Genomic DNA, 26,582 nt, shown 5'->3' with positions numbered 1-26,582 from the left:
AAATACATCAGCAGGCGAGGGGCTCCATGACATGAACTTTTGGGAGAGATCGCACAGTGATATTATTGTTGTATTATGTTGAACAGACCTCACCGTGACGGTAGGGAAACTGTTGCCACCATAGAATACCACACTAGTGGTAACCCATGAGAGGCCCCAATCTATAATTGACTCATTCTCTAGTTGACTCATTCTCGCTAGATCCAAGGTCATATCAAGATTGCTGCCCTTAGCTCTCCTTGGTTTGTAAAAGAACTGAATAATTAAGAACCCACCTCAGAATGTTCAAAAGGAGGGCATTGACATGAGACAAGCTAGCTAGACCGCCACTCATTTCTCTGAAGAAATTTTGAGAGAGACACCGCCACTCATTTCACCGAAGACATTTTGCGCTTCATGATCTATTTCATTATTTGTGCATGTCAGCTTGTGGAAAGGCAAAAAAAAAATCTCCACGAGTCTTTTCCCCCCTTCCTACGGACCAACAGACGCAGATTGAGATTTAGGCTAGAAATTGGACAAATTTATGTAGATATTTTTAAAATGTTATCACTATCAACATTTTGCATAATGAGCTGTTTTTAACTTTATTAGATTGCTGTGAGCGTACCTTATAAATATGTATAACATTGTTTTAATCCATGTATCCACTTGCAATATGTGCATAATATATATGCATTGATTAAGTTAAACATGTACATTCATCCATAAATTGAGCATAATGATCCAATAAAGTATATTTCTATGAAAAATATAATGATGTTTCTTTTCTACATTTATGAAAGTGAAAAGTGGGCTTTTTCTATAAAATCTTGATTTCTATATTTTATATGTTGTACTAATCATACCATATATTTTATATGTTATACAAGTTGCACTATATTGGTAGTTGAACTGCTTCTAGAACTTATATTAAACAAAGGAAGATCCTTTCTTATCACAAAAGAAGAAGAAGAAGAAAAAAAGAAATATCCTTCTCATGCAAGTTAACCTGCACTTGAGGATATATTTCTATTTTATAAAAATAAAATTTCTGTTTAAATACATTTTCATATTTTATATCTCATATCATATTAATCACTATTTTCTTAATATAGTTCTATTGTCACATCAATTGTTGAAGTTACAAAGGAGTGGATAGAGTAAAAGAAAAATCTAATATGAGTTGAACTTTGATAAAGGAAAAGTGGAAGAATAATGATGTAACGATTAAGACTCTCACCTAAAAAACTAGCTAGAACAGTTCAAACTAAACTTGGCAATAACTTTCCATGGATGCCAAGTTTCACTGGGAGGAGCATCAAGAGAGAATTAGGAATAGTAGTAGATGGTCAATTTTTTCTTATTTATGCTATATTGGTAGTTGAACTACTTATAAACTTGTATTTCAAAAAGGAAGATTCTTTCTTATCAAAGAAAAAAGGAAGATCCTTCTAACACAAGTTTACCTACACTTGAGGATATATTTCTTTGTTTATAAAAATAAAATTTTTATTTAAATAAGATAGAATCTTGCTGCAGTATGACCCTGTGGTCATATCAATTGTTGAAGTAACAAAGGAGTGGGTAGAGTAAGAGAAAAATCTAACATGAGTTGAAGTTTGATCAAGGAGAGGTAGAAGAATGGTGAGTATAATGATTCAGAATCTCACTTAAAAAACTAGCTAAAAAACTTCAAACTAAGTTTAGTAATAATTTTTCACAAATGTCAAGTTTCACTAGAGAGAGCATCAAGAGAGAATAAGGAAGAGTAGCAGATAGTCAGTTTTTTCTTATTTATGTTATATTAGTGATTGAATTACTTCTAGACGTGTTTTAAAAAGAAAGGTCCTTTTTTATTCAAAAAAAAAAATCCTTCTCATACAAGTTAACGTACACTCGATATATTTCTTTTTTATGAAAATAAAATTCTTGTTTAAATAATGGTAGAATATTGCTGTGATAATTTCATATCCTATATCTCATGTCACATTAATCACTATTTTCTTAGTATGATTCTATCATCACATCAATGTTGAAGTTGCAAGTAAGGAGTGGATAGAATAAGAGAAAAATGTAACATGAGTTGAAATCTGATAAAGGAGAGATGGAAGAATGGTGAGTGTAACAATTAAGAATCTTATCTAGGAAAGCTAGTTAGAACAATTCAAACTAAGTTTGGTAGCAATTTTCCATGGATGCTAAGTTCCACTAGTGGCAGCATCAAGAGAGAATCAGAAAAAGTAGTGGATGGTCAGATTTATGTTATTTGTGACTATTTTTCCATCTAAATTCCAGGCTATATTACAAGAGCTCTATTAGCATACAATTGTCTGTTTCCATCAAAGTCTTTTTAAAGCATCTGACCTCATACACACAGAAACACAAACATGCATAACATATGCACTGGTTGATAAAGTCTTATCATGATTGATCTATTTTTGACATTTCCACCATAAAATATTGCCAAGAAAATAAAGAAAGCAATTTTTTATCTGATATGATTGTGATATGATACAGTTGTTTGAGTTTGCCAAATATTTAATAGAGATTTTGCTACTCTTGTGTAAGATAAGTTTGCTCTCACCCAATATAGAGGATAATGTTGTTTTTTCATTTGGTTTTGCATATAAATTTTAGCCAATAAGCACACATTACATTTTTCTAGAGTAGCTTGAAGAATACTCTGCAGTTGGTTTGAGTGAATATGCTGAATAACATTTTATAATAGCTGCTTTAAATGCTTCAAATGCATATGATGAATGCATTCTTCTGCTTTATCTTGCTAAAATATGATTTTGCTATATGGTTGCTTCTATGAACTGCTAATCATTTTGTTTAGGATAATGTTTGCATGAGATTTTCCTTTGGAAGTGCTACCAAATGTGAATTAGGATATATTAAATGAGCATCTCAATTTGCTAGGTGATCTTCTATCAAAGAATTTAAGAAGTGAATTCATCTCTAGCAATTGCACAAGAGGAATGTTTTAGAAACTCAAATTTACTATCATCACTAGCCAGATGGTTGGACTTAATGTAGTTTAAGAAATCCATAGATGCGTCGACCACCATCTAGAAGATAGCATTCATTATAAAATTAACTCAAATTTGGTAGAATTAGAAGGTCCCTTCCTACATATATTCAATCAGAAATTCCGGCATGTTAATCAATCCCCTTCCTCCAACCCAATCCCAAAAGGACCATTCGTGGTCAGCGATTCATGTTACTTCATGTGCATGGCATGTGAAAAATATATTTGTGAGAGAAAGCTGAGATGGTCTCCTTTCTCTCATTTTTTTTTTTTTTTTTTCCATCATTATACTTTGATCCATTTATAATTAAATGGGCCGGCTATAGATTTGATTCTTTCAATCCAATTACCACGAGTCGGGTCCAAGCCCAAGGGTTTTAACCCAAATCCCACTTCCAAGCCTGGCTAAATTTCTCCCAGATTTACCCCTTCCCCCACTTATCGCCATCCCCTCATCACGCCCATGGCCACCGCCATGGCAACTGCTCTCTCCCTTCCCTGCGTCCCGTCCCCGACTCACATCAAACCCCACCTCTCTTCCTCTTTCCTCCCTCCCTTCTCCTCCTCCTCCTTCCATCCACTCCTCCGCCGCGGGCCCTCTATTCTTCGCACCCCGAGGCTTCTCACCGTGAGAGCCGTGGGCCCCCGGAAGTCCTCAGGGAGACCCAAAAAGGGTATGATCTCAAGACCCGCACCTTTCCTTTTTTTTTACTCCTCTTTAATTCTCTCCAAATTGCTCCGGTGATTGCTGCAGTGGTGGGTATCGTCAAGCTGGCTCTGGAGGCGGGGAAGGCGACGCCGGCCCCGCCGGTGGGCCCCGCCCTGGGGTCCAAGGGCGTCAACATCATGGCCTTCTGCAAGGAGTATAACGCTAAGACGGCAGATAAGTCCGGATACGTCATTCCTGTCGAAATCACTGTCTACGATGTGAGCTTTCTTGGTTCTTGTTAATTTGATTTCTACTTCTGTTTACTGTAATGCATTTGGGAACAATGTATTGGGAAAAAGCGGCATGAATTATATATTTAATATATTTCATCTTGGTATGGATAGGATAAGAGCTTTACTTTTATCTTGAAGACTCCTCCTGCTTCGGTTCTGCTCCTCAAGGCTGCAGGTGTGCTCCTTTCTATTAGTATTTTCAAAGTATTTGGGACTGCAATGCTTCTTGTTACTGAAATATACAGAATTTCTGAAATTTAGTATTTTTATGATATTAGACTACTCGTAGCAGCAATGGCATCAAATATATGCCCTGTATTTGACAGAATTGCTGATAGCTTTTCTTGAGAAGCTTTATGAAATGCATTGCCAATTGTACTCTGTGGCCTCGTAGGCCTGCTTTAGTGTTTCCCAATGATTATGCAATCGTTGACTGTCAGTTGTAGCAAAAGATGTTATATTGTATGACATTTTGTTGGGTGGCTTAGTCTGCTAATTTGAACAAATGCTTAACTTAAATTGATACTTTTGTGCTATGACAAGGAAAGTTCTTTCTGGCCCTGTGAACAGTCTGCTGTTTTATGTCTGCCATCTATGTCGTGTGAGGTTAGTTGCATGGGGATCATGTCTTCTCATGTTTATCGAATGAATCTCATGGCTTATAATATATTGGAAAACTTTTGGTACCTCAACATGTAAATGCTGCTTACATGCTACAAGTCTATTTTACATTTCAAATTAGATCCACTCTCTATGATGCACTACCTGATAGGCATTAAAGCAGCACCTTTCGCTTTGTCATTAGTGTTACTAGGACATTATATGTCTATGAAGATGAAAAAGGAATGAAGAATGTTTAAAGGGCAATTTTTTTTAGTGTTTTCAAACACACTGCCACTTGTTAATTCAATCACAAAGAAACCTTGAGATGCCATAAAAATTTTTCCGAGCAACTGTCCCAATTTTGAAGATGATCCATACCTTTGGGAAATATGCAAGATAAGAATTTTAACCAAAACAAAAACAATAAACATTTATTGAGATAATAGTTATATTGCATGTTGCATATATCTTATGAGAATTCTCATAGGAAGAAATTTTGATTTAACCATTTTGTATGATGTCACAGGAAGATGGCTTTGACATTATTTCACATTTTTTTGTTTAGCTTTGCCACATTTATACAACGAGCAAATGGACAAGAATATCAAGTTTTAGGGTTAAATAGATACTTAAATATACTGATTCAACATTTATATATATCAACCTTATGTATAGAGTAAGGTTTTAAAACTTGATTTTGGTTTCAGTTTCGATCACTCGGGTAGCATTTCAATTTCAACAATTTCAGTGGTTTTGGCAGTTTCACTCTACGTTTCGGATTTTTGGTCAAAAATTTGGAAAAGAAAAATTCTAAAATTTAAGGGGAGAAAAAGCAAACCAGATTATTTTTTATCATTTGATTCTATTGTAAATGATCTAGATTCTTAACTTATATAAGCAAGTTATTTCCTATTATTGATTTTTTTTTAAGGCAATCAAGGATCATAACTTATATAATTTGGGTAGCTTTAAGCTGAAATTAGACCATATTAAATCTTAATGCATTAAATATATCACATGAATGTACCAATCTCTTAAGTAAAACATGAATTATCAATCGACCAAGTATAAACTGACAAGAGAAGATTAGGTTTACCTATTCAATACCACGTGCTACTGTAAGGGCCATCATCATCATCATCATCATGTATGTGGGAATACTGATAAAGATGAGGATGATAATGAGTTAGCTGACCACCAATCCAAGTAGTTATGAGATGATTTATTTATTGTATAAAAAATGCTATTTTTGTGAAATGCATTGTTTTTTGTTGTTTACAATATTGTTTTTAAAGTACTATGCTAAGGGCTATTAGAAGCCTTGACCATCAAGAATTATAATTAGAAGCATTGGTGCAACTTTAGGGTTGCTCTATTGGGACCTGGGTGTCATGTGCTTAAAATATGGAAACAACCTCTCTGCACATGGGTTAAGGTTGCATACATTAGACCCTCTACAGACCCCGCAATGGTGGGAGCCTCGTATATTTGATGCCCTTTTTAAGTCAAAAAGAAAAAGAAAATCTATTAAAAATGGTACTATATAGATGGTATGCTTAAATGAACAATAAAAGGACAAAAATATGATACCAAGCATCAAAATAAAACTTTTAAAGGACATTAATGGTTATTTTCAGTCAATTTCATCCAAAACTCATTGAAACCACTGATGCTAAATCAAAAGTGGTTAGTTTTGGCCAAAATTGACAGAAACTGCCGGTGCTAAAAACTGAAATTGGTGCCATACTTTTCTAAAATGCAATGGTTGGTTAATTCTAAGGATCCTTCTTTAATTATGATATTTTACAGAGAATAAAAGGTTTAAAAAGGGTGACTTTAGTGTATGGTAAAAGCTTGGTGCTGCACTATCTTGACTCCCTCACACAAAATGATGTCAAGATAAATCTAAAAAGCTATAATTGGTAGATTATAATATTCAAACTGTCATGAGCTATAATTGGTAGATTATAATCCTTATCATTTCCTCCATTGAACTTTCATCCACTCCCACTTCCTCTTAACCTTCTCAATTCTAAGAAAGATGTAGGCTATCTAATAATGTAAAAGTGGATAAGTTGAGATATGCATCGGGGTATGATTGTTGAATACCACCACAGAGACTTAGGTCTCATAGACACGAGTTTAGCTAATATGAGGATACCGAGGTGGGCGTTAAAGCATCGAATATTATCAAGTATGAGAATTTTGATATCCCACTTTGTATGCACTCTCATTTGGGAGATACACAAGGTTATGCAAATCTAACATCTCATGTTGATTTTGTATGATTATTTTTTTCTTTCTTTCTTTCTTTCTTTCTTTCTTTCTTTCTTTTTGTTTTTTGGGGTGGGGGGGGGGGGCATTCATTTAAGAAGTTCCAAAAGAAAAAGGTTGCAGACTTGCAGTATATTCTCTTTTCAATCAGCCAATTTTAGCTGCTGTCTTGTATTGTATTGGCATGTCTTGAGCAAAGATAGTAGTCTTTTAGAACTAGTACAAACATACAGGAGCATAAATTATCCTAGATAATAGCATTTGGTGTTGTTTTACATTTGCATTGCATGGTTTCAAAAAATTAGTTATGCAGCTACAATTACATATTTTCGAGAGAAATAGCCTTAAAATATCATGGTAACATCTACACTGAGGACTTGTGCTTCTTTTTACAGAATAGCAACACATTGCCAGTGTTGTATATGTATCATTGCTGTGACTGGGGACTGATATACAGTAATAATTTCTCGGATGCTTATACATTATGAATTAGTCTGGGTAATAACCATTGGTCTAAACCGATGTTATTATGTATTTATGTCATTATCACATCTATTTGATATAGGCCTTTGCATCAAAAAAAAAAGAAAGAAATAGGAAGAGAGTCCTCGCCATTATTGAGTAGCAAAAAGCCGTTCAGGATTGTAGGGCATGGGTTTAAAATAAGGCACAAGCCTATATGAGTACGTTTCAGCTTGTACCCATGCTCATCATTATGATATGCATTGATATAAGCTGACATGCCAATAACCTGCCAGGAGGATAGATATCGTGGATGGATATTAATGCATAACTTAATCATTGGAAAGGGTAGAGTTAGAAACGGTCAGAGAACAGCAAAGTTAAGAACAACAGATATAGAGGATAAAATACGAGGGAAAGCTTTATTTGCTTTGAACATATGCATGGTAAGCCTACAACAGCTCCATTAAAAAGGGAGTCTGGTATGTAGAATGAAGGATTTGAAAAGAGGAGAAATAGACATAAATGACTTAAATGCAGTAGTAATAGTAATACAAAAGTACTTCTTATCAACCACAAGCTTCTCTATAATGGTTATGATATAATTTTGTATCAATTTTACATTGATTTGAAGCATAGTCATATTTCGTCAAGAAGTACTTTAATGTGTTACATTGGCAATTATTTTTAGAAACCAGAATCTTCTACCTTAGGAGGCACATTTGATTTAAGATCTTACTTCCACCCGTTCATATTCTTCCTAACACTTCATCCATCATAAGGAAGTTTCTTTAAATTCTAATGTTGTCTTAAGTTCAATAAGGTAGTGTAGTGGAATAAATTTTGAGGGAATAAGCAGTAGAGGGTATGGGTGTATCCCTCAGGATAAGGAATTTATGCATTTGGTTGGTGGAATAGGTGGGACGGGTTATGTTGCCATGATGTTGTTTGGTTGGCGGAATAAGTTGAGGGAATTAGGAATTTTTTAATGTTCGATGGACAGAATTGCTCCTCTACGAGTTGGAAAGTGCCCCACACCACCACCCTTATAGACTTAAAGACATGGTTTTTTGACATCTGTATGTTGTTGATAAATGAAAAATATCTTTTGAAATTACAAAGTTCCCTTAATTGAAGAGTATGTGATATGCTGACTGCACTGCTGCAGCTCCTGATTCTTAACTTTTGTAATGCAAGGAATTGAAGATTCTGAAGTTACGAGATCATGTCTGGATGCTTCAAAGCTAAAATAAATTTATCATCAGATACATTGCTGAGACATAAATATGGTCACGGCCAGAGTAGCATGGGGATTATAAGCAGGGTTTCAATAATAAAATTGCAGATTAAGTGAAAGAGAACATCGATGGTCATAGAAAAGTATGAAGGAACTGACTCAACTATGAAGCAATTGAGCCCAGTAAGTCAGTTTGATCAAAATGTTTCAATAGCTTTTTGTAAATTTAGTGATCCAGTTTTTGTTTAATATCAGTCTAGGTAAACATGGAAGTTATTATTAGAGCTTTAAGTTCTTATTTTGCTGCAAGCAATATGCATGTGATGCCTTTTAGGGAAAAAAATTGCATCTGTTTTGTAACGAGAGTACTTATAGTCGGAGAAGATTTAAGCATCCTTGTTTAGATGATAATCAAGACTCACTGGCTGTTTATTGGATCTCAGTTTTGACCGGACAGGAAATTGGGGTTTGTTTCAGTTTGTTCTGTGGACAAAAACTAAGATTTAGTATGTAAGAAATCCATAGTGTTACAAGGATAATCATCTGAAATGTGTTTTGTCTGAGGACTGTCATGCAGACAGCAACTTGCTCAAAGGAAAGAACCTGGATGTCTCCATACTTGGATAATCTTTTATCCCAACTTCTATTCAGAGTATGACACCTTCCTTGACTTTTTCTATCTATAGGCATAGTACTGAATAATCTCCACCTAATTGTGTGCCATTTGTTTTTAAGGAAGCTAAAAGGTGACACAAGAGACTAAGAGATCTGGTGCTGCTAAGTACCAAGTCAAAATAAATGAGAGAACTTGCAAGGTGGCTGAAATGTCCTCTTGCAAATGCAAAAAATCCATATCTATTGTTTTGTAAATCTTAAAACTGAAGAGCCTGGTCACCAAGAGCCTGGACTTCTAGGGCTGAGATCTGGGCTTGAACCTAGGTCAAATAAGAGTAAAGGACTGAAAAAGAGAGAGAATACAAAATGGTTGCCACATGCTCTCATCAATCTATGCTGCTATCTCGTGCAGTTAACATTACCCATAAGTAACTGAAGTAGGGATACGGTACACTTAGTCGAAATCAACCACATCCTTGCACTTCAATCTTTAATTGATGTAGTGATTGCATATGTCATGTATCTTTAATGATGGTTGGTAGAGTCACTAATATTCGGAATAAAATATTTATGCTAAATTTTCCTGAATTGCATCAAAATTTTTAGTAGAAGTTGATATCTGTACGTGTGCATGCATGTCTTTTTGGTGTGTGTGCCTGCATGTCTGTATGGATGCATGTATATATGTACGATGGTGCAAACAAATGGGCTCTGAATTTGCCATCAAAGTTGCTCCCCAAATACATCCTCCAATGTGTGTTATACACTACTCACACATGCCACTTTTCCATTGGCCCACACCGTACACCAAGTAGTAAAATGATATTGCTTCAGACAGGAAACACAAATGGCAGATTGGACACCTACAGAAATTTTGATGCATGTAGGGAAAGAAGTTTGTTCAATGGTGATAGATTTATATCCTGTCTTTTTTTTTTGCTAACCTTGCTTGCGGCTTTCTGCTAAATTGACAAAACCATTTGTGATGCTTAGGAGTTGAGAAAGGTTCGAAAGAACCAAAGCGAGAGAAGGTGGGGAAGATAACCATCGAGCAGCTACGTGCAATAGCAACAGAAAAGCTGCCGGACTTGAACTGCAAAAATATTGAATCTGCCATGAGAATTGTAGCAGGTACTGCAGCTAATATGGGCATCGACATCGACCCTCCAGTACTTGAACCCAAGAAGAAAGTACTTCGATAGCATCCCGTTTTTTCCATTCAACTGTCATTTTCCTCAACAGGAATGTGTAGATTGTCCAATCGTGTATTGGAGCCCCTACTTGGTCCGGAGATATTTTTGGTTTGTCTGGATGTTCTGATAGAAGCTCTTTTTTCCCTATGAAAGTTGGTCGAGTAGTAATTTGAAATATTGCCAACATGGAAAGGCTTTTTCTATATGAACTCTATTGCAGGCCTGAAACCTGTAAAATTTGTTTTCCTTCCCTCAAAGGAAGCTATGAAATACTTGTCTGATGATAGTTACATTATGGAATGCAGCCTGCGATTTATCCATAATGAAAGTTGTAAACCATCTAGTTGGACCTAATTTTGTTTTCCAGTATTGGGTATTAGGGATAGAGTCCTTGACAGGTGTAGAACATGGTCGACGGGTCAAGTTCAGGGAGGCCTTCTATTTAATTGGAATTGTTGTCAGGTGGACTGGAGATTCTTTATTCCACGCGTTCTTATTGGCAGTGTGCGACTGGACTGTCTTTTGGAGGGGCACGATAGGAATGTTTTTTCCCCAAATCCTTTCAGCTGCTCGCATTGTCATGGATGGCATCCTGTCGGAATCCATATAAGGGAGAAGGTACGGCATCCTTTGAGGAGCTGATGGATCATCCGAACCTAAGGAGGGTTAGATTTCTAGAATGTTGAAGCTGAATTTTCTTTCAAAGATGCGGATGAGGTGTTTTCAAACAACGAACTTATTTGGAGATCAGCCTGGCACAACTTAAAGACCTTAACAACTCCGCCTATCCAACTCGACCTTTAGACCAATTTCCTTGGTCCAAACCGGCCTAAAATTTTTGAGCTCGGCTTCAAAATCGTACAGGTTTGGATTGAATTGGGTTAGATTGGATTAGTTCGATTAATTTAGCCAACAAAGAGACAGAAGGAAGAAAGAGATGAGGAGAACGCCGCGTGATTCTTAGAGGGTTTATCTTCATATCTACGGGTGTTAATCTATCTTGCAATGCATGTAATCTTTGCAGTTCTTTGTAATGATTCTTCACAAGTCTCATGTAGATTTATCTTTCTAGTACAGTGGTACATGATAAAAAATTGTGTAGCGAAGCCATATTAACCCTAATGTTTTATGTGAGGCCAAATTAGAATGATGCCTTGTCAGCCTGACATAGAAAAGATTCTCTTGCCTGCCGTTGGAAGATAGCAGTATCCCTGAACTACCAATAATTTCTTAGTGCCATGCTATGCTTTTGTCCTAATAAGGCTACAAGATTTGACTCTCAGAATTGTGACATCAAGTGGTCCTGAGCAATCAATAATGTTACAGCGGCATGACTCCAACATACCCTTTCTCTCACGTAGTCTATATCCCCCTTACCCATGCTCAAAAGGATTTGGGTTGTATCTTTTGCGTGAAAAAGAATGATTGGCTTTTTTTGACATTGGATCGTATTTTTGTATACTTTCAAGACTCTCCAATCTCTCTCTTTCATTTATTAGCATAAATTATAAGAGAATATTATATTTTAAAAATTATATAAAATAACGATCCAATAATTCACATCATAAAAAAGATCAATCGTTCTTTTGAAAGATGCAACCCACGTCTTGCTTCGAACCAGCCAAACCGAAGGAAAGTTAAAATAAACGGACGTAAGAAAATGTTATTAAACCAGTGCTGGCAATGCCAGATCATGGTGCAGACATGGCATTGTCATGACATGCTACATAATTTGATCATCCCCTGTGAAATTTACATGTCCCCAATATCATGTTGGCAAAGAAGAATCCAGGTAGACATAAGTAAAGTATAAAAAATTTTGATTAAATCATCTAAACTATCCAACTCAATTCGTATCGAACCAAATACGTGACAATTTAAACCGTTTAAATATTTGAAAAAACTACTATAAACAAATTGAACCGATACAAAAGCGAATCAAAAAAATCGATTGTGATTAATCAAATATTTAATTTTAAATTTTTTTAAATCCAAATATCAATTTGATTTTAAAAAATTATTTAAAATTTAACCCCATCGAACCATTTTCAGCCTTAGAAATGATTTAACACCATAGAAATGAGTTAACACCATGTAACAGATGTTTCTGTTGCAAGCATAGCAACAAAATTCTCCAAGTTATTGAAAAATTAATAAATTGCATATTCAAGATTTTTTTTAATGATAAAATGATACTTGATCAAGTAAACGATCGATCAAGGATTATATGAATGTTTATAAACTGCAACAAATTATTCAAAAAAAAAAAAATCTTTGGACATAATTTTTTTTGATGGTAATATAGATATAAATTTATGATGCTGTTTATGATTACTACTTGTTTTGTCTGAGGGTGAGACTCGCAGATGGGTGATATCCTAAACTCTCCACTCTCTACCATCGGCAATGATCAGATCACAGACACGAAGCTAGTCGCCTATCACTATGCTGACCAATGTCGGCTATCGGATGAAGGAAAAGTTGGAAATCCATGCATCCTGGCTAACATCCACAAATCTCCCATCCTTAATCAGCCATCTGATCTAGGCCAAGGCTATTGCGGCATGGGTATAAATTTTTTTCCAGATGAACGAGCAACCATGAGCAGCTCGAACCCCTGCAAAATTCCTAATTATGTCATGTATCGCCTCTTGTTGCAATTCATGCTTGAGCTTTGATTTTTTGAGGATCTTTTCAATTTTTGTCTTTTGAATAAAAATCTATTTGGCTATTCTCATGTGAGATAGACGGTCAGCTTTATGTCTGTGATATGATCACTGTCGATAGTAAGGAGTGGAGAGCATAGGATATCATCTATCTATTCGATGGCTCGCTCGCCGATCGAATCCTCACCATTCCGATCCCTATCCACAGTAGCCATGATCTGATGGCCATTCTTACTACCCAAGAGCCACATGAGAGACCTATCCAAGATTTGCAAGCTTGCAGCGAGTACCATGATCGAGGCAACCTGGATCTGGAGAGTGCTTGCTCATCCCAGGGTGAGGCACTTTCTCTAGAAGGTTATCTGCGACCGACTTCTGATGCATACCTTACTTAAGGATAGGAGTATGAAACTTGTAGTGGCCTGCTCGATCTACGGCTGGAGAATGAGTCGGTGGAGCATGCCCTCCTACGGTGTCTGAGAGTGAGGATCATTTGGAAGAGAACAGATGGTCAGTCGTGGGACGCAAGCAGTGGTCTTTGGTTGGGCCACTTCCTGAATGCAATCCACCAGAGTATTGCTGAGAGATCTACCTGTGCTTGGGAGGATAGGATAGTATATGTCGCCTACTAGACTTGGCTCTCAGGATTAGCTAGGTCTTTGATGCTGAGATGTTCTGCTCACTGCGTATTGGAGAGAGCCTTTTACTTGGCCATTGAGTTCAGCCACTTCAATGCTGCTAGCCCACTCTTTGTTGCCTCCAATTCTTGGGGCCCCATGCTACTCCTGCAGTGATTTGGAGAGTTATTTTCATTTTCTAGGGATCCCCTCCTTCGGGACATGTCAAGGTAAACTTTGATAGCAGCATAAGAGATAGTAGGGGTAGTGCTGGCTTTATCATCGAAGATCTGATGTTAGATTGCTGGCGGTAGAGGATCATATCTTTTCGAGTCTTCTGTTCCAGGTGCTGAGCTTCGCACTGCTTGGGCTTGCATTATTTGTGCTTAATAAAAGTTGCAGGCGGAGAGGATCATTATTGAGGAAAACTCTACTATTGTGATAGATTGGATTCGGAGTGATACGATGTAGTCAGAGATCTATTCGTTCCTTTAAACATTTGGATCTGCTTTATGACTTCACTGCAGTTTCTGTTTAGTATGTCTTTCGAAAGATGAATAGTATTGCTGACTGGATCATTTTTATGTGGCTAAGCATATCAGTGTTAGAGTCAGATTTGCTCACGAATGTTGTAGGATATTTTATTTTTGAATCTTTTGAGGTGCACTCACATCAGATCAGTGCCATCATCCGTTAGTAAAAAAAAAAAAAAATAAAAAATAATAATAAAAAAAAAAAAAATAATAAAAAAAAAAAAAATAAAAAAAAAAAAAAGAAGAAAAAAAGAGGCTTGTGGAATCGGCCAAGTGAAAGTCTTGTAGTTCGCACGGAAAGGCTCCCGTCCGTAGTACAAGTCTCGGTGCATGGTGTCCAGCACTGGCAGCCAGGTACCCTGGCTGGTTTGCTTCACGGGATGCTTTTAGGGGTGTCAATCTGTCAGGTTGGATTGGGTTTTGCCATGTTGATTACTCAAATCATAATTATATTTGTTAAATCCAACCGAAATCTAAATTCAATTGAAAGCCTCGAACTATATTCAATATTGGACACAAAAAAAGATCCGATATTGAGTCGGATTTTAGACGGAAGTCAAATGTTTAATAAATTATTTTACTATATTTTCAGACTATTTTTTCAAAGTACTTTCTGCATTCAAATATTATCTCATAAACCACAAAACATGAAATATAATAATATAAAAATGTTAAAACCTATACGAGGAAGGGGATTTTTATTCAACTATTAGCGTCTGTTCAGATTATTTTTTAGAATTGCACTAAAAATTCTATAGGAACCGAGCATGTCCGTCTATCGAGCTTACATTTTTTAATAACCATTTCAAACCAATTCAGGTTCTAATTTAAGGGTTGTAGAAAGAAAAAAAAATGCTGCATGAAAATTTTTTTCCATCCTATAGAATTTGAACTGGATAGAGTTTGATTGATATAAGACTATGCTTAAATGGATAAGCCAACGAATCCTATAAAAATTTCAGTCCAATCACAAAGACTAGCCAAACAGATTCTTATTCAAAAGATGTGAAAATTGAAAAGATCTCAAAAAATCAAAGCTCAAGCATGAACTGCAACAAGAGACCATAAATGACGTGATTAGGAACTTTGCAGGATAAGATGTATTATAGTTTCACTATTCTATGTCTTTTTTTTTTTTTATTAAAAAACTAACAGATACATACGTAAATATATTCATATCTGTGTATATGTGTATATATGTGTACATGTATATAATCAGATGTATAGAGCATGTTGTACTGTACAGATTTCTACTGTGCACCACGGAATTCTCTACTATGCACCACACGTCGGTGCACAGCACGCCCTGTCCATCGCGCATGGACGGCCGTACATGGCCGCATACAATGGGCATGCATTTACGTGCGACTGTCCATTATACGATGGATGATGCATTGTGCATCGTACCGTACGATGCACAGCAGATAACCCATGCTACATGCTGTACCACTCTCTATGCTTGATAGAAGATTGTTGCTTATATGGCTGTCCAACTCCAAGACCATCCTCCTTGCTGTGATCGCTACTGATCGTTAGCCACCGAGATGTCTCCATAGAGGATGGCTGCAAAAGAAAAGAAGAGAGATGCAGAATTAGAATACAAGAGCGTTTTAGAGAATGTCAACTTCAAAACTAAGCATCGAACAATACAATGATGAGGTTCTGCCTCCAAGGAATCTGAAAGCCGCTAAGCCGTTCTGTGTGATGACATGGATAGCAAGCATTCAGATCTTGAAATTAACAGCAAGCATTAGTTGTCAAAGCGTTCCAATGACCAAAATCTGCCACCAATCTTAAAAGGTGGGTAAATTAGATCTAAGGATCTAATGAGAATCGGAACAGTCTAAAGGTGCACATTTTGCCATTAGAATCTTTTAACAATTGAACTATTGCATCAAGGGGCCTAGAGTCTATATGCATGAAATGTGGAGTGTTTGTATGCATAATTGAGCCTTGCAACTTGGTTTTGGAGTGCGCATGGTGCCAAAAGTGGGGTGTCTACACTCTACAGGGCCAGGTTTCCGGTTTTTGGTTATGGAACTTTCTAAACCGAAACCTGACATAATAAGACTTGGAATCCAAATTCTATCCAATAGCTTATTGGGTTCGGTTTGCATACTCAAACCCTATATTTAAGGTTGGTTTCAAATCGGATTCGTGGGATAACGATATCCTTTAACACCCTTTTTTGATGTTTTAAACTCCTACAAAGCCAGGAAATTAACCTAAAAATCTAGAAGACATGGACAATGCTTTAGTCACGAGTTTGGATAATTGTTGGGTGAGGTTATAACTATCGAGGAACTTTGAGCAAACATGTTCAGAAAGCAGTTTTGATGGTTCTTCACCATTGGGTAATATGGAAGAGGATGCATAAACTTTAGGAAGCGACTTCTTTTGTTAACTAATCCATACCAATCCAATATTTTGTTAACTAATTGACCCCAAGAGTTTAAGTTGGCATTAGCAGTATCTATCAAGCCTAACACTCCCATCCTCCTAAGCAGCCTAGACCACACACTTCAAGGGACCACATTGAGTGGATTGAAATATTTGGCATGGAGGATTTGAACTCATAATTTTCAGAAGCGTAAACATTGATACACATTAACTAATCAACGGACCCAAAAACTTAAGCTGACAAGAGAAGGATGGATAGTGTATATCAAGCTAAACACTTTTATTTGCTTGCTTCCATAATGATTGTAATTCTCCAATGATCACGTTATCCTATTTCTTGAGATTATAAATTTTTGTTACTACATTATTTTATTCAAATCTTGTTTGAGAAAAGTTTCTATTTAAATAATGAGTATATTATTGATAGACATTTCCTTTTTCTTTGGAAGTCTGCCAATAATAATGATGATCTCAAAATTCTTTTTTTATTTAGATTGGACTACAGCATCCATCCACAGTACCTTAAACCTATCATGATTTCTAGCAAAAAAATATTCTTAATTATCATAATTTTTTATTTACAAATAATAGTAGTATATGGAATAGAATAATATTTTTATTCTATTAAAGATATAATATTGATAGATATTTTGTATAGTTTTTTTAAAAAAATAGATGCTCAACCCAATTTAAACTATTCTATAATAAATCATCTTTTTATGATTAACTAAATATGTCAAAATAATTTTTTAAGCATCATATTCTCAAAAATCAACCTTCTAGTAATGACATTATAGTTAAATTTTTTTTTTTCTCAAGAATCAAATGAGTCCATGTGTTATGTAGTCGGATTATTAATTTGAATGATCTACTCAGAAAAGCTCGGCTCATTGTTATTTTTCTTTTAAGAGAAATCTTGCTCTATATGTAATGGATGGCAACTTTATTCATCTATGCTAAAAGGTGAAACAAGGCAATCAAGAACCAACCACTAGATGATTGCCTTTTAACATTTGGGTTTTGTTGATCAAGCGTTAAATCCAACCTTTCATCTTTGATTAACATTTTACTTTTAGCCTCTAGTATGCGTTTACTTATAACAAGATTCCACATGAAAAACAAAGCTTGACTCCCATGTCGAGGACAATACATCAAGAATACGTCTGGTTGCAACATAAAAATATTTCTCAAAAATAATTTTTAATTTACTTTTTATAAAAATTGAGAACTTATACCACATGTGTAAATAAAAACTTTTAATTTTTAATCTTTATGTTTTCGTAACCAATCGTATCCTAAACAAAACTTATCCAAAGGACTAAGAATCACCAAAATTATTAGTCAAAAATGTCGTTAATTTTAATGTGATTCATGCAGGTTCTATCCCCAAAGCATCATTAATTTTAAATGTGATCAATGATAGAACTCTACGATGGAATTCCCGAAACAAGAAACGCGTATTTATCGAAAGCCGCGAGAGGAGGAACCCCCGGTCCAACGATCGGTGGTGAGCTGGAAGACTGCTTTAATATTGATATTTGATGCAATAAATCAACGGCCATGTCACTGCCCACGCAAATACTTCCACATCGTGGCTGAGAAAGCCAAACACAACACTAAGAAAAACAGCGACGGTAAATTATGTTCTTGCTCCCGCAAATTCTACAAAAAATTTAAATAATTTTAGATTTTTAATCAAATTTTTAAATTTTTATGTATCATCTAATATAATCGTAACCATTTTAATTGATTTTGATCAATTTCTAATACCGATAACTGTGCATAATGTACAAGTGCCATTTCTTTTCTTTGGTAGGGCTATGATATAATATAAAAATTATTTTTTTTTATTTTGATGATGTACATATGTAGATGATATCATATCATATTCGAGCAGTAAATTATGCTCCATATACTGTACCATCGAGATAAAAAATAGATAAAGATGTGGTAATCGATGATTCTCTATGCTTTTGGACAAAAAATTTCACTATAGCATGTTCTGAGGGTCAACTCAACATCTTTGGATATAATATATGGACAATAATATGGTATTTGATCATTAGATATTTTTTAAGAGAAAATGCTATTTTAGATGCTACATTGTCATTTCACATACTATATCACCAAAGTAAAACTTTCCAACCACTATACCACATTATCATCTAGACGATGATATGAATACTAGCAAGGAAACGAGCTGTCATGCATACATCACGGGCAACTTTTTAATACTTGAAATCGGCTGGACAGGTTATATTAAATCACGTTTGAGAACTTAAAAACCCAATTAAAAATTTTTGAACTATAAAAATTATTTAAGAATATTTATAAAACTTGAAAACTCAAAAATATAATTCATCGTACAATAAATTAGAATAATATAAAATATACGGCCCTTGAGCATCATCCGTAATCATGAGCGTAGATGTTCAACGCCTGCGATCTCAAAAGGCGCATCCATTACTTTCGACTAGGGGGAAAAGGGGAAAACAAAAAAAAAGAAAAAAAAAAAAAATCAGAGGGACTGACAGCTCGAAAGATGGAAACAAACAGTACAAGATCCTCTCTTCCACGGTCTCCAGGGAGCAGGAAAAAGCTGCTGCCATGCTCTGCTCCCGCTGCTTCCTGGATGCAAACCCCTCCACAGTGCAGCAACAGTAGCAATAGCATAGCCCTGGACCACCTTAAGTCCTTGGCCCATGTCATCTTTCTCTCTATCATGATAAGACCCAGCGTCATCGGCAGGCGTTGATGTAGCCAAATATCTGATGCATCGCCGTTGCTATCTCGTCTGCCGACCCAAGCTTGCACCCCTCCTCCATCTGTTTGTTTGTTTCGTTTCACCATTAGATTACGCATAAAAATATCTCAGCTTTAGTGCTAAAATAAAATAAAGCTTAAGCTTATTTAATTAAAAGGCTGGTAAAAGAACTTCATTACTAACTTTGAGGTTAAGGGAGTAGACGATGGAGGAGGGGTCGAGAGAGATGATGTTGAGGTGGAGGACGGAGAGGCGGAGCTCCTCCAGGGCGGAGATGGCACGCACCAGCTGCCCCGCCCGCCGCCGCCCCGCCACCTTCAGATTCACGTGCCCTTGCACCACAATCGCCTCCACGTCCACCCCTTCCTCCGCCGCCGGCGACTCCTCGCCGTCCTCCTTGACGCGCCGGTGCTGCTGCTGGGACTGCGAGTAGCTCGTGTACTGCGGCGAGATGAAGAAGCCCTCCAGCGACGCGGCGGTGGCCGGCGACGGCACGGGGCAACCTTCGTCCTCGCTGGTGGTGGATCTTGAGAGCGTCGTGCATGTAGATGAGGCGGCGGACGTGCCGGCGGTGGTGGCGGCCGACATGCGCAGCCGCTTCTTGGCCTGGAGAAAGAGGAGGAGCTGCTCGAGCTCCTTGACGAAGTCGATGGCCCCACCGATGATGGAGGCTTGGTCCCCCTGCTTCCGAACACGATGCTGTCAAATCAGGACCGTCCAAATCGAAAGATGGATGGAACTGGAAGGAGGTGAGGAAGAGAGCATTACTCGTTTGACGAAAGAGGGGGGCATGAGGGCGCGGAGGGCAGCGAGGTGGTCGTTCATCAGCTGCCGGCGGTTGCGCTCCACCGCGATGTGCGCCATCCGCTGGCTCTCCGCCTCCTCCGCACTCTTCGTCGAGGCCACCGACGCCGCCCGCGAGCGCTTCCTCTTCGTCCGCTCCCTCGACCCCGCCGCCGTCGTAGATCTGGTGGTTTCAGAGGGGATTTGGCGGTCGTGACCGGGTTCGTGGCCATCAACTCCTCTGGCGTCGGCCTGGGACTCGGAGGCGTGGGTGACGCAGCTCTCCAGCTGCTCCGCGGCCCGGGAGGAGTCAATCTCGGCCGTCCACTTATTATGTTCGTGGCTCTGGAGGCGGAGCAGCAGCTGGAGGTTGGATTCCAGTGGGAAGGAGGTGAAAAGCGCTTGCTGCTGCTGCTGCTGTTGCTGTTGCTGGAGGACTTGCAAGGGGAGTTGCTGCTCTTCCCGTTCTTCCGTCTCCTCCTCAGCTTGCATTGCGCTCTGGAGCAGTTGGAGGAAGGGCGTGTGGTGGTAATGGCCTGGAATTAAGCTCCCATAGGTCATTTCGGTGACAGAACTCGGGCTTCGGACTTCCGGTTCCAAGCACTCCAAGCTCATCTCTTCTCCAATCAACTGTATCTTTTACCCAGATATTAATCGTAAAAATGAAAAAAGAACAGTTAAAATGGACAGAGTTGAGAAAGAGTTTTTTTTGTCTAGAAAACGGAATTTTTAGAGCTCACCCTCACCCAAGAAGAAATGTGGAATTGAGGATAAAAAAGAATACATAAAAGAAAAAAAAAAAAAGAAGCAAGGTTTAGCCCTTTGTTCTTCTACCACACGGAACTTTCCCATATAGCACTCGCATTGCATTAAATGAAATCTCTGTAAGAGGCAGTCAACTCCCACATATCTTGCAACATGGGGTCTTAACAAAGAGAGGAGACATTAAGAAGGGCGGAGTGGGGTAGTAAATTGAGAACATACGAAGGCGTTAATGCGTCCTGGGACCTCTTCATTGGAGTTGGGGAGTACCTCTGACTCGCTGCTTCTTAAAAATCTCTCCGCCCAACCTCTTCTCTTCCACAAAACAGATCAGAAATGGGCTTCTTAAAGTCCCTCAGCATCCACTCGGAATATTAATAAATATGGACCCAAAGAATGGCTGCAGAGGGAGCAAATCAACGCTCATTACTCTGCTCCTTCCCTACTTCCTTTCTATGCCTGCATTATTGAGACTCGGTTGGCCTCCTCTATCTACAAGTAAAAATTTAATACCATGGGCATGGAGGGCAACCAAAAAAAGATAGGGTAAGAAGGAGAGGTAGAGAGGTTAGAGAGGAAGAGAGATAAGGAAACAATAGAAACTAGGAAGTGGTGAGTGTGGTGAAAAATGGGAACAAGGAATAGCTCAAGGGTTTAGAGTTTAAAGCACATACCGGAGCATCCAAAAAATAGTTTGGACGAAAATATGAAGGTAATACATGGACTTGGGACCACGGGCGGTGGGTCAGATGGAGACGGGGGGCCTTCTCGTTAGGGGTGGGGTGCTGGATCTGGGGATTGTGGCCCTGCCTGGTTTGCAAGTTCCCATTCATCATTGTTGGATGCCAGATTTGTCCAGCAGTGGCCCAGGCAGTGGTCAGGACAAAGGCGGGTTCTTTGCGACATCCATGATGCATCGTATGATACGGAACAATATATATACTATCTATCACATAATAGACGGCTGCATATGATCGTGCACAGCTTGCATCATACGGTCTGTATTCATTCGCAACCGTCCATCATGGAGACTCCTTTTAACCCTTCTCTCCCATGGCCCAGACATCAAATATTGAAAGAATAAAACAGTAATTTATTTATAATTTTTTAAATAAAATATTTTATAATAAATAATAAAATAAAAATATATAATTTAAATATTATAAAAATATTAATAAATATTTAATTTTATGTATAAATAAAAATAAGTAAAAAATATTACCTTATGTCATCTGCAAAATAATTTTTATTGCATAAAATCTCAATAATCTCTTCCACATTAAAAATTAAAGAATAAATAAATGATTAAAAAAATAATTATTTTTTTAAAAAATTATTTTTAATAAAAATTAATATATAAATTAATTATATGATTTTTTTAACTGATGGACTTATAATGTGTGTAAGATTAAAAAATTGAGAGGTATTATATATATATATAAATATATAGATAATAAATATTTTAAATTTTTTGAAGGATAATAGCCCCCTCTATCCCTTTTATGCTCTGTCATTGCTGTTGTCCTCCCTCTCTCTTTCTCTCTCATATACAGTTCGCATCCATTCATAGCCATCCATCATGGGGACTCCTCGTAACCGTGCTCTCCTCCCTCTCTCTCTCTCTCTCTCTCTCACACACACACACACACAAATCCTCTCCCGTTTCCTCTCTTCCACGTACAAACATATCAAAGTTTTGGTGGTGGATGGAAGTTCGAGGAGAAGTTTTGGGGTCGCTACAACAAGCATGAGAGGGAAGCAAGCAGTTATGGAGGAATACTAATAAAGAATGAAAGGAAAGACACTTGTTGCAATCCCCACTATGATGCTCTTTTCAGGTTGTGCACTCATTTTCAGCTTGATGTCTCATAAGCTCTGATCTTGTAATGATCAAATAAGCTTGCAAATGACTGGCCTAATTTATAGTTTTAGGTGGTCAGGAATATGTGTAAGACAAACGAGATTGTTTTAGACTCGGGCATCATATCATATTCTATTATTCTTCATTAAGACGCTTGTATTGAGTACTTAAAAAAAAAAAAAAATTATTATTTACAGATACTAGCTAAACTAATAGATAATACGTATTATTTACTAGTCTAAAAATTTTGAACTCAGTTGGATAACAAAGATTGAAAAACGAGTTACTCATCAATGCTAGATCATTTCATTTGGGATTCTCTGGAACTGGAAAGCGAACTCACAATGGGAAATTAACTATAGGGAAAGAGTCAAAGCTTAAGGTGGCACACCAAGTTTTTGATGGCAGTACTCGAATTCCCACGGTCCAATGAGGTCGTTCTCTTCCTATGTATCAAATTCCAACTACCAAATTATATGGCACGTAAGAATTGGACGTGACGCGAGCCCCTCCCAAAAGGCTTAAAATGGCTGTCACCGAGACCAGTACAAGCTGTCTTCATCTCGATCTCAAGAGGTTGTATTGGTGGATGTCTGATCAGGATATTACCTTTCAGGATCTTTTCAATACCATATGATACAATAAAAAAAAAAAAAAAAAAATAAAAATAATCAAAATATGTGGATCAGCCACAAAAGGGCTCACCTCCATAAGGCATGCAAACTTCATTATGAAAAAAAAATTTACAAGAGAGATTTCACCATCAACCATCGTACATCCAATTTTCTCTTACTAGAAGTTCCTCTCACAAAATCTCTCTCTCTTGGAAGATCCCTCTGAACTCCTGAAGCGACCGGCGTCCGTTGTCCAGGAGCCTTCTGCTCCTCTCTCAGCGACTCGGTCTCCTTTCTCTTCCTCGGATTCCGTACGACGCGTCCACAGCAGAAAACCAAAACCACACCTTTCTCTCTATGAGGCACAGGCCTTTTAAAGGCTAAAAACCTAATTAGAGAGGGATTAGAAGTCCTAAACAAAGCCAAATCAAGCTCCTAAACCATCGGATCAAGATCGAAACTCCTTGGGCCGTCCAATCGCGACCGATCCATGAAATAGTACCGTGGACCGCGAGAAACGTCTGGGAAACGCCCAGGGGTCCACAGACCCAACCGTGGACCGTCCGATCCACGGTGAACTGGGGTACAGGCTTAGGCGTAGCGCCTGGGCCGGCCGCCGCGCCCGTGTCGGGTGCCTTGGCCCGGGCCACCCCCGCGGGCCCACGCGTGGGCTGGGCCGCGCACCCCGTGCGTTGGCCTCGCCTGGGCCACCACTCCGCCACCTGCGGCTGCGCTGCCGCCACTCCGTCGGCCTGCAGCATGCGGTCCTCCGTCGCTTGGATCTCGTGCCAACTTCAAAAGCTAATATCTTCTCCGTTCGAGCTCCGTTTGAAGTGATCTTGATCTCGTTGGATCATGATCTCGTATGATCTTATGTCATGTATCTCTCCTCACTTGATATTCCTTCTCTAACTCGAAGTTCTGGAGATCTCTGTGCTATCATGGATCATTCGCTATCATTATCCTTTGTGTGCAATAGGAATCTCACTTTACGACGTCGCCTCTTTCCTCTCGAGTCTCCTGTCTCGTGCCCGATCCACCTCTACCTAAAGCTCCACCTCGCTCTAGGCTCCTCCTAGCTCCCGAAGCTCCACCTCGCACTGGGCTCCCCACCAGGTAATAATGTCCTCTGCTCCCCTTCTTTTCCTCCAGCAAATCCTATCGCTGCGTAGCACCTTCAGGATTCCTTCACCAGCTACCATCCTGTAGCCTCTCGAATCAGTCTACTAAATGAGATAAGATTCCATCTGAAATCGGATATGTATCAGACCTCCCCAATATCCTCACTGTACCATCATGTGTTGTCTAGCTAACCGTCCCAATGCCTCTGATCGCACAGCTCGATCCATCTGGTAGATATACAGTACCTTCACTATTCTCTAGGGAGTCAAACTGTCCTCTCTACAACATACATGATAGGGACATGTAGAATCTAATATCCACTATTGAAAGAAGTAGATACCTCGTTAGATATCTCCAGACATCTCCATCTGAATCGCTGTCAGCCATTGCTACAGCAGCCACCGTTTGATTTTTGAGTTGAGGGCAATCTCTGGCTAGATGCCTCAACTCCTCACACCGATAATATCTGATTTTGCTCAAGTCCCTCCTGGACTTAGACCGCCCTCGTCGTGATCTCCTGTCACTCTGTCTACCACCTTCTGCTCCTCCAGAAGCCACCAAAGCTGAGCTACCGCCACCTGAGCTCGAAGCCGGGTTCTCCCTCCTGAGAACCTCATTCTGGAGTATCGCCGCGATGACCTCGTCCATCTTGATAGTACTCTTCCCCACTAGAAGAGCAATCACCAATGACTCATACGAAGGTGGAAGCGATGCTAGCAAAACTAGCATCTTGATTTTCTCCTCAACATTCTTGCCAACGCTGAGGAGGTCGATGAGGATTTTCTGGAAGTGACTTAGATGCTCCTGCACGCTTTGTCCCTCAGCCATCCGCAACTGGTAAAACTGCCTCCAGAGGAAAAGAGTGTTAGTGAGAGACTTCGCCATGTACAACTCCTCGAGCTTCGACCACAGCACCATCGGAGAAGTTTCGCTCAGCACATGGATCACCACCTCATCCACCCAGTACATGCGGATGATACTCACCGCCTGCATCTGTAGCCATTTCCAATCCTGCACCTCCATGGTGGTTGGCTTCTCCTCGCACAAGAGAGTATCGATCAACTCTTGTTGGATGAGCACGTCCTTCACCCTTGCCTGCCACAAGGAGAAATTGCTCTTATCATCAAATTAATTGATCTCCATCTTTATTGATCCTATCTTCTCCATCTTCAGTCTTGCTCACCACCACTGCAATCTACGTTCTTGTACCGCTCGCTCTGATACCATTTGTTGGATGGATGTCTGGTCAGGACACCACCTCCCAAGACCTTTTCAGTACCACGTGATGCAGCAGGAAGAAAGAAGAAATAAAATAAAAACAATCAAAATATGTGGATCAGCCACAAAAGGGCTCGCCTCCACGGGGCATGCAAACTTCACTATGAAAAAAAAATTTACAAGAGAAAATTTCATCCTCAACCCTCGTACACCCAATTTCTCTCTCATTAGAAGTTTCCCTCACAAAAACTCTCTCTCTTGGAAGACCGCTCTGAACCCCTGAAGCGATCGACGTCCGTTGTCCAGGAGCCTCCTGCTTCTTCTCTCTCAGCGACTCGATCTCCTTTCTCTTCCTTGGATTCCGTATGGTGCATCCACAGTACAAAACCAAAATCACACATTTCTCTCTGTGAGGCACAGGCCTTTTAAAGGCTAAAAACCCAATTAGAGAGGGATTAGGAGTCTAAACAAAGCCAAATCAAGCTCCTGAACTGTCGGATCAAGATCGAAAACTCTCTGAGCCGTCTGATCGTAACCAATCCATGGAATAGTATCGTGGATCGTGAGAAATGCCTGGAAAATGCTCAAACGGTCCACAGACCCGACCGCAGACCGGGGTACGAGCCCAGGCGCAGGCCTGAGCCTGGGCCGGCCAGCGCACGCGGGCCTGTGCCACACCCGCACCGAGCACCTAGGCTCGAGCCACGCCCCGCGGGCCCATGCGTGGGCTGGGCCGCACGCCCCGAGCGTTGGCCCCACCTGAGCCGCACTCCACCGCCTGCACTCGCACCGCCACCGCTCCACCGATCCGCCACTGGCCACCGACAGTCCTCCACCGCCACCTAAGGTCTCGTGCCGATTTCTAAAGCTCGTATCTTCTCCGTTCGAGCTTCGTTTGGGGTG

General features: G+C 39.0%; 2 protein-coding genes across 4 annotated transcripts; one reads left to right on the top strand and one right to left on the bottom strand.

Annotated features, from left to right (window-relative positions):
- Window positions 1-3,386: 3,386 nt before the first annotated feature.
- LOC105054238 (uncharacterized) lies at window positions 3,387-10,634 on the top strand. Its single transcript, XM_010935716.4, has 4 exons — window positions 3,387-3,687; window positions 3,768-3,940; window positions 4,067-4,130; window positions 10,140-10,634. Exons 1-4 carry the CDS (start codon window positions 3,477-3,479, stop codon window positions 10,346-10,348), a joined length of 657 nt encoding a protein of 218 aa, XP_010934018.1. The 5' UTR covers window positions 3,387-3,476; the 3' UTR covers window positions 10,349-10,634.
- An 8,296-nt stretch (window positions 10,635-18,930) lies between these two features.
- On the bottom strand, window positions 18,931-21,555 carry LOC105054373 (transcription factor bHLH71). 3 transcript variants are annotated; one of them, XM_073245856.1, is made up of 4 exons: window positions 21,087-21,555; window positions 20,088-20,738; window positions 19,503-20,000; window positions 18,931-19,380 (listed from the first exon to the last, which is right to left on the bottom strand). In XM_073245856.1, the coding sequence occupies exons 2-4, from the start codon at window positions 20,715-20,717 to the stop codon at window positions 19,294-19,296; spliced, it is 1,215 nt and encodes a 404-aa protein (XP_073101957.1). In that variant the 5' UTR covers window positions 20,718-20,738; window positions 21,087-21,555; the 3' UTR covers window positions 18,931-19,293. The 3 variants fall into 3 exon arrangements, with proteins under 3 accessions (XP_073101957.1, XP_019709192.2, XP_073101956.1); XM_073245855.1 differs by having other exon boundaries at window positions 18,932-19,380; window positions 20,088-20,732; window positions 21,087-21,554; XM_019853633.3 differs by having other exon boundaries at window positions 20,088-21,555.
- Window positions 21,556-26,582: the final 5,027 nt, after the last annotated feature.

Source organism: Elaeis guineensis, chromosome 11 (assembly GCF_000442705.2).
Source record: "Elaeis guineensis isolate ETL-2024a chromosome 11, EG11, whole genome shotgun sequence".
Classification (NCBI taxonomy): Eukaryota; Viridiplantae; Streptophyta; class Magnoliopsida; order Arecales; family Arecaceae; genus Elaeis; species Elaeis guineensis.
Note: the sequence above shows the minus strand (reverse complement) of the source record. Positions and strands in the feature narration are given on the sequence as shown.